At 43.5% G+C, this 8,667-nt stretch overlaps 1 protein-coding gene across 1 annotated transcript; it reads right to left on the bottom strand.

The window, feature by feature from the left end:
• Positions 1-765: 765 nt before the first annotated feature.
• LOC139440479 (filaggrin-2-like) lies at positions 766-5,548 on the bottom strand. The gene is made up of 4 exons (XM_071220106.1): positions 5,506-5,548; positions 4,342-4,501; positions 1,810-3,565; positions 766-1,679 (listed from the first exon to the last, which is right to left on the bottom strand). The coding sequence occupies exons 2-4, from the start codon at positions 4,477-4,479 to the stop codon at positions 766-768; spliced, it is 2,808 nt and encodes a 935-aa protein (XP_071076207.1). The 5' UTR covers positions 4,480-4,501; positions 5,506-5,548.
• Between the last annotated feature and the right edge of the window lie 3,119 nt (positions 5,549-8,667).

Genomic DNA, 8,667 nt, shown 5'->3' with positions numbered 1-8,667 from the left:
TTCCTCTACCTGTATCAGATCCTGTCTGTGAGGATTGCCCATGGCCAGACTGAGAGCGCCTACTGGAGTCTCCTGATTGTCCCTGAGTAGTTCCGTGTCTTCCTCTGCCAGAGGATCCAGACTGTCCATGCTGAGATGTAGCCTGACCAGAACGAGACCCTGACTGTCCCTGTGTGACTCCTGAATGGCCTTCGCTGTCACTGACCTCACTGTGACCTGTTTGCCTTCCTCTACCTCTATCAGATCCTGTCTGTGAGGATTGCCCACGGCCAGACTGAGAGCCTCTGGTGGCATCGTCAGTTTGTCCCTGAGTGGTTCCTTGTCTCCCTCTGCCAGAGGATCCAGACTGTCCATGCTGAGATGTAGCCTGACCAGAACGAGACCCTGACTGTCGCTGTCTGACTCCTGAATGGCCTTCACTGTCAGTGTCCTCACTGTGACTGGTTTCCCTTCTTCTCGTCCTGTCAGATCCTGTCTGTGAGGATTGCCCACGGCCAGAGTGAGAGCCTCTGGTGGCATCGTCTCTTTGTCCCTGAGTGGTTCCCTGTCTCCCTCTGCCAGAGGATCCAGACTGTCCATGCTGAGATGTAGCCTGACCAGTACGAGACCCTGACTGTCCCTGTCTGACTCCTGATTGTCCTTCACTGTCACTGACCTCACTGTGACCTGTTTGCCTTCCTCTACCTCTATCAGATCCTGTCTGTGAGGATTGCCTGCGGCCAGAGTGAGAGCCTCTGGTGGCATCTTCTGTTTGTCCCTGAGTGGTTACCTGTCTCCCTCTGCCAGAGGATCCAGGCTGTCCATGCTGAGATGTAGCTTGACCAGAAGCAGACCCTGAGTGTCCCTTTCTGACTCCTGATTGTCCTTCACTGTCACTGACCTCACTGTGACCTGTTTGCCTTCCTCTACCTCTATCCGATCCTGTCTGGGAGGATTGCCCATGGCCAGATTGAGAGCGCCTACTGGAGTCTCCTGATTGTCCCTGAGTAGTTCCGTGTCTTCCTCTGCCAGAGGATCCAGACTGTCCATGCTGAGATGTAGCCTGACCAGAACGAGACCCTGACTGTCCCTGTTTGACTCCTGAATGGCCTTCACTGTCACTGTCCTCACTGTGACTTGTTTCCCTTCTTCTCGTCCTGTCAGATCCTGTCTGTGAGGATTGCCCACGGCCAGAGTGAGAGCCTCTGGTGGCATCTTCTGTTTGTCCCTGAGTGGTTCCCTGTCTCCCTCTGCCAGAGGATCCAGACTGTCCTCGTTGAGAAGTACCGCGGGCAGAACGGGACCCTGAGTGTCCCTGTGGCACTCCTGAATGTCCTTCACCGTCACTGTCCTCACTGTGACTTGTTTCCCTTCTTCTCGTCCTGTCAGATCCTGTCTGTGAGGATTGCCCACGGCCAGACTGAGAGCCTGTGGTGGCTTCGTCAGTTTGTCCCTGACTGGTTCCCTGTCTCCCTCTGCCAGAGGATTCTGACTGTCCATGCTGAGATGTAGCCTGACCAGAAGGAGACCCTGAGTGTCCCTGTCTGACTCCTGAATGGCCTTCGCTGTCACTGACCTCACTGTGACCTGTTTGCCTTCCTCTACCTGTATCAGATCCTGTCTGTGAGGATTGCCCATGGCCAGACTGAGAGCGCCTACTGGAGTCTGCAGATTGTCCCTGAGTAGTTCCGTGTCTTCCTCTGCCAGAGGATCCAGACTGTCCATGCTGAGATGTAGCCTGACCAGAACGAGACCCTGACTGTCCCTGTGTGACTCCTGAATGTCCTTCACTGCCACTGACCTCAGTGTGTCTTGTTTGCCTTCCTCTACCTCTATCAGATCCTGTCTGTGAGGATTGCCTGCTGCCAGAATGCGAGCCTCTGCTGGCATCTTGTGCTTGTCCCTGAGTGGTTCCCTGTCTGTCTGTGACAGAGGTTCCAGACTGTCCTTGTTGGGATGTCTTGTGGCTAGAACGAGACCCTGAGTGTCCCTGTGGGACTCCTCTATTGCCTTCCCTGTCACTCACCTCACTGTGGCTTGATTCCTGTCTTCCTTCATTTCCTGAATCTGACGGTTGGATTTGCGTATTAGTTGAAGCCTGCCCTGCTTCATACCCACGTTTTGGAAAGCTACCTGATTGACTGTACCCAGAGGTATTTTGTCTATGGCTTGAGGATTGTCCTGAATTTGAATTTTGTTTTCCTGAGACAGTTGACTGACCTGATATAGATTTAGTTTGGCCATATCCAGAGGACTGACCTGAGGGAGCCTCTTGGTGGCCATGTCTAGAAGCCTGACCCGAGGCAGTGCCATGTTTTCCATAGCCTGAGTACTGTCCTGAGGTAGAGCCCTGTTGGCCATAGCCAGAGGAATTACCTGAGCAAGACCGATGTTGTGCACAGGTAGAGTGAGTGGAACCACACCCATTTTGTCCAATTCCAGAGTATTGTTCAGAGGAAGACCTATGTTCACTACATTTAGAGTAACCATTTGAATCACACCCTCTTTGATGAGAGTTCGTGCATTGTTTACAGGAACCAGATCCTTGTTGACCATAATTCGACTGACATGCTCCATACCCATATTGTCCACAGCAAGAAGACTGACTTGATCCTGATCCTTGTTGTCTTCCACAATTCTGTGATTGACAACATGCCCTAGATTTATATCTTCTATGACAATAAGATTGGCTATGGGAGGTAGGCTTACACTGACCATATCCAGAGGATTGACCTCCTGAGACACATCTGTGATGTGTTTCCTTATATCCTAATTGACAACCTGACTGAGTACATCTTGATTTAGTTCCCTGCCCTCCAAATCTGCCTGCCTGACAAGAGCTAGAAGCATTTTGTGTTCCACCACACCCACTTGAATTGCTAATACCACATACATAGCTTTGTCTTCTACTGTCTCCTGAACCTGTAGAGCTAGATGCAGGCTGTTGTTCTCCACTCCTTGACTGAGTAGAGTTTGATTCATGCCCACTAACCTCCAATCCACATGATATACCACTGTGACCTTTCCTTCCCCCACTGTTAGATTCAGATCCAGATTCATATTCTTCCCCCGATTCCCTAGAGGGGCTAACATGTGAATTGTTTCTTCTTTCCTCTAGCTTTCCAGAGCTGGAACCATGTCTTTCTATGCCACTACTCCGTGAGTGACTAGAGCTAGATCTACGGTACCTTTTCTCACATTCCTCTTGGTTCCCTAAGGAACCTTGCATCCCCAGCCTCCGGGATTTGGACCCATGTCTGTGTTTCACAGTTCTCCTTGAGCCCTCAGAACCATAACCATGCTCCTCTCCCTTACTCTGTCTTGGATTTTTGTAACCTGATTTCTGTCCTGATGTATCCTCATCTTCTTCTTCTGTTTCACTTTCTTCCTCTGTGTTTCGGTGACCATTCCCATGCTTCTGCTTCTTTGACCCTGAAGCTTTGCAGTATTCTTTGCTGAGAACCTTGTTGCAGGCCATAGCCAGCTTGAATACCATCAGAAGAAACTCATTAAAGTCCAGTCTTCGGTCATGATCTCGATCCAGCATATGCATAATGACATCCACTGTGTCTGGATCATCTGGGTTCTGTATATGAACAACACACCAAAGGAGACTTGGTCAACCTAGCCCACAAACTCAGCTAAAATATGCGGGTAGGTCTGTGGAATTGTAGATATTTGACATTAGGTATTTTTAATCCAGTCAAGGACTACTTAGGCTAAGACAGCCTGACAGGATCCAGCAGGTGTGAAGAAGTAATAGAAAAAATAAAGGCCATTGAGATCCTCATAAGAATATATAGTTCAAGGACCTAAGTAAAGAACTAGGTACTCAAATATGGCACACAGGAAGGAGTTGAATAAACCAAGTTCAGTACCTGGTGTGCTTGAGTTTTATATACATTTTAAACATTACATGTTAATATATTCTATGTTAGGATGTATAATTTTTTAGTTAATAGCTGAGTCCTTTCAAAAATGCATATATTTTCCTTTTGATTTTTAGTCATCTGGCTACTTGGTCAACTCTCTCTGTATATGACTTCCCTCTCTATACTTTTTCTTCCCCAGTTTATAAGCTTAGTACAAATTTTATTTTCTGCTTTTTCAGAATTGGAAGCCTAGGGGCATGAAGAAGTCTGAGGGGTCCACATGGTGGGAATGCACAAGAATGTGAGGGAAAACATCACTTTTCTAGAAATAAACACTATCTCAACAGACTTTCTGATGTCACAAAGGAGTACTGCTCGTAGAGTTTGCTCAAGGATCAGTGGAACTGTGCACTTTTAAGCTAATGTTTGGTTATATAACCAAGAATGTACAGAAGTGTCGAAGCCCTCAATCCTAGCATATGGTCCTCACCTTCAGAATTGGTCGAAACTCTTTCTCCAGAAGTTCCTTTAGCTCATCCTTGCTCAATGTGGCACATTCCGCATCTTGACTGGTGTATTTGTAGAAAACATCAATGACGGTGACAACACTTCTCAAGAGTTCAGTCATCTTTTTGCACGTTTAAGTGAACCTGAAGAGAAAAACAAAATACAAGACTGAATCATTCATTTTCTTTCCTTTTCATTTATAAGCAGTTCTGGTTTTAATAATCATCATCATGATTTTTTGAATTTCTGGTTCTTTAAAACCTAAAATACCTCCAAAAATAAAGTTGTGTCAGGGATGATACAAAATCTTTCAACACAGTGAAAAATAAGTTTGTTAACATTAGTCATAGAATGTTACTGGCTGAACTGGGACTATGTATATCTCAGGTCTCCCTGTCCTGGATAAATATATTTTTTTCTTAATGTCTCTACAGTTTGTGTACTTTGATGTCCTAGGTGTTGTCCTGGGGCTTGCAAAGTTTTCAGAACCACCCAGACCTATTACTTTAGTCTCTCTTGCTAGTTTCACTGATTTTCTAGAGTCAAAAACCAACAAATCTACCACGCACACCTCAGGCACCAAAAGCTAAACCAGACCCTTAAAGCCTTTAAAAAATAAAAAATGGTCAAAGTGGCCCAGTGTATTCTTGGTTTCCCAGAGGCCTGAGATAGCCTTCACGAGAGCTTAGGAACTATCCTAATCTCAGCCCTTGACCAAACACTTCTCTTTCGTTAACTGGGGAGAAAGGCTCAGAAAAGCAGGCAGCAATTTGGCTAGTAGGTGATTTGATCTGGAAGCTCTGGGAATTAACACTGAACAAGGAAGGGACTCTACAACAGTGCTAGCCTCCTCTGTTTGAGCTGGACATCCTAGAAAAGATGGCATGCCAAAAGACTAGGAAGAGAATGTGGAACGGCCTGTAGGAAGACAAACTTCTCCACAATGACCAATTGATTCTAAAAAGGTCCCAGAATAAATTAAACTAGCCAGACAAATAAGCAAGTAAAAGTAAAAGAAAAAAGAAACAAAAATGGAAACAAAGGCCAAATATATATTAACTCTGCCTTAGCTCAAACACTTGAATTTCTCCTGTGGACAATGACCAACCAAATATCCATCGAAAGAGCTTGATGGATTTTCTCTCACCTGGTTCACCAAAGGAACAAGTAGGAAAAAAGCCTGATGAAGCTTGCAGGGTGACAATGACTGAGATAGTGGCCCTTATATAGCTAGCATGTGGGTGATGCCTTCTGTGGGATGGACTGATTCACTTCCAATCAAACCTAACTCCACCTCTGTCCATGTTTACCTTCCTACTCCTTTGCATTCTCATCTTTGAGATGATTGCAGAAAGGCTGGTACCAGCCCACCTTTCAGGATGAGGACATGTTGAGGGCACTTTTTTTCAGGGTCATACACTTGTGAAAAGCAGATACTGTGTTTGGAGGACTCATGTAGCTCATTTTCATTGTCTAATACCCACAAAAAGCAGCAAGCTGTAAGGTACTTGGCAGGTATGCAATAAATGCTTATTTAATTAAAAATTAACCTAGGCCATTAGGCTATACCTAACTCATATCTTTTTGCAATAATAATTGCCATTTATTGAGACTTTAGAGTGTGCAAGGTATTGTGCTGAATACTTTTCACATACCATCTCATTTATTTTTCACCACATTTCTATGAGATATGTATTGTTTTTTCTCATTTTACAGGTGAAGAAATAGGTTCAGAGAACATAAGTCATCTACAAGACCACACAGCTAGCAGGTGGAGGAAGTGTTTGAACCTATATCTACCTTATCACAATGCCCTTGCTCTTAACAATTACACTAACTTGTCTCTGTGTATTGAATATATATGCCTATTACACAAAAATTATGCACTGTTTTAGGTATGTCAGTTCTACCCAAACAAAAGATGTGAAAGAGCAATATAAAGAGTGCTATAATATAAAGAGCTTGAAAAAGAAGAAACGTCTTCTCTGCCCTTTGAAGGTTCTTTTCTAGACTACTAAAGTATAACTTCAGGAGCTACACACTAAAGTAATGTCTTTAGAAGTGTTCAGGGTAAATTTAGAGTGGACTCTCTTCTTGGGCTTTCTGCTTTCCATTGGTAGTCTGGCAGCTTGTGCCTGAACCCTTGGGGAAATTTCACTTATGTACATAAAGTTGATCAAATATAATACCTGAGGGAAGCAAAAATAGTCAGAAAGCAGTATTAGGTGTGAAGAACCAGCTTTTCTGTACTTTGCCACCAGGTGATGCTGATGCTGATGTTGATGAATGATAGCAGTTATCATTAATTAAGTGCCTACTATCTTCTAGAAAGAGGGTTTCATTATACATGCTTATCTTTTTATTCCTCACAATAACCCTGTAAGGTCAGTATTATTTTCATTATCATTTTACTAATTAGGAAATGAAAGCATAGAGAAATTTAATAATTCATCCTAGTGGCAGGACTAGGGTAGAAACCATGCTGTCTGATGTGATAGCCCTGCACTTAACCCCATATATACTGTATATATGGGCTCGATCAGTCGCTATCTGGGCACTCCTTCAGGGGAGCCATCATATCCTATTGACCCCATATCAGGGCAGTACCTAGGACTTAGTAAACAGAGTGAGAGTATGTTCACAAAATGTTAATGGATGTACCACTGAGGTATACCCATTGCCCTCATAGCCAAGGAGTCCTAGACCAAAGTGACCACACATAAAGTTATGTTGTCCCTTGGATGTTATGGTCATTTTTAGTTGTACGCATTTTTTGAAATTATGCTTGTTTTTTTTTGTTTGTTTTGTTTTTTTCTGAATGTAACAAAAATTTAGTTGTCATGATCTCAAAAAATTTATAATCTTAGAACATTTTTCATGGTGACAATCTTAGTTTTGAGTTTCTTGTATTCCACTTCTTTTTTTAAAAAAATTATTTATTTATTTTTATTCAGTTACAATTGTCTGCATTTTCTCCCCTTCCCTCCACCCCAGCCAGTCCCACCTCCCTCCCCCACCTCTACCCTCCCCCTTAATTTTGTCCTTGTGTCCTTTATAGTAGCTCCTATAGACCCCTCTCCCCACTATCCCCTCCCCACTCCCCTCTGGCTATTGTTACAATGTTCTTATTTTCAATGTCTCTGGTTATATTTTGTTTGCTTTTTTTCTTTTGTTGATTATGTTCCAGTTAAAAGTGAGATCATATGGTATTTGTCCCTCACCGCCTGGATTATTTCACTTAGCATAATGCTCTCCAGTTCCATCCATGCCATTGCAAAGGGTATAAGCTCCTTCTTTCTCTGTGCTGCGGAGAATTCCATTGTGTAAATGTACCATAATTTTTTGATCCACTCATTTGCTGATGGGCACTTAGGTTGCTTCCAGTGCTTGGCTATTGTAAATTGTGCTGCTATGAACATTGGGGTGCATAGGTTCTTTTGGATGGGTGTTTCAGGATTCTTAGGGTATAATCCCAGCAGCGGAATTGCTGGGTCAAAGGGCAGTTCCATTTTTAGTTTTCTGAGGAAATTCCATACTGTTTTCCACAGTGGCCTCACCAGTCTGCATTCCCACCAACAGTGCACTAGGGTTCCCTTTTCTCCGCATCCTCTCCAACATTTGTTTGTGGATTTGCTTATGTTGGCCACTCTGACTGGTGTGAGATGGTACCTCATTGTGGTTTTAATTTGCATCTCTCTGATGGCTAGTGATGCTGAGCATCTTTTCATATGTCTCTGGGCCCTCTGTATGTCTTCCTTGGAGAAGTGTCTGTTCAAGTCCTTTGCCCATTTTTTAATTGGGTTGTTTGTCTTCCTGGAGTGGAGTCCTGTGAGCTCTTTATATATTTTGGAGATCAGGCCCTTGTCTGAGGTATCATTGGCAAATATGTTTCCCCATACTGTTGGTTCTCTTTTCATTTTAATGCTGTTTTCTTCAGCCATGCAGAAGCTTTTTATTTTGATGAGGTCCTGTTTGTTTATTCTTTCCTTTATGTCCCTTGCTTTAGGGGACGTGTCTGTGAGGATGTTGCTACATGAAATGTCTGAGATTTTCCTGCCAATGTTTTCCTCTGGGACTTTTATGGTGTTATGACTTATATTTAAGTCTTTTATCCACCTTGAGTTTATTTTTGTGTATGGTATAAGTTGGTGATCAAGTTTAATTTTTTTGCACGTAGCCGTCCAGATCTCCCAACACCATTTGTTAAAGAGGCTATTTTTGCTCCATTTTATGCTCCTGCCTCCTTTGTCAAATATTAATTGACCATAAAGACTTGGGTTTATTTCTGGGCTCTCTGTTCTGTTCCATT

The sequence above is a fragment of the Desmodus rotundus genome, chromosome 12 (genome assembly GCF_022682495.2).
Source record: "Desmodus rotundus isolate HL8 chromosome 12, HLdesRot8A.1, whole genome shotgun sequence".
Lineage (NCBI taxonomy): Eukaryota > Metazoa > Chordata > Mammalia > Chiroptera > Phyllostomidae > Desmodus > Desmodus rotundus.
This window is presented reverse-complemented; position numbering and strand designations above follow the sequence as displayed.

What these genes read in the sequence shown, in the direction of transcription:
- LOC139440479 (XM_071220106.1), bottom strand. Translation starts at nt 4,479, where the DNA reads ATGACTGAACTCTTGAGAAGTGTTGTCACCGTCATTGATGTTTTCTAC. An exon ending in AGTTTCGACCAATTCTGAAG is followed by an intron (nt 3,566 to 4,341) that starts GTGAGGACCATA and finishes GTTCATATACAG; the next exon opens with AACCCAGATGATCCAGACAC. An exon ending in ACAGACAGGATCTGATAGAG is followed by an intron (nt 1,680 to 1,809) that starts GTAGAGGAAGGC and finishes ATCCTCTGGCAG; the next exon opens with AGGAAGACACGGAACTACTC.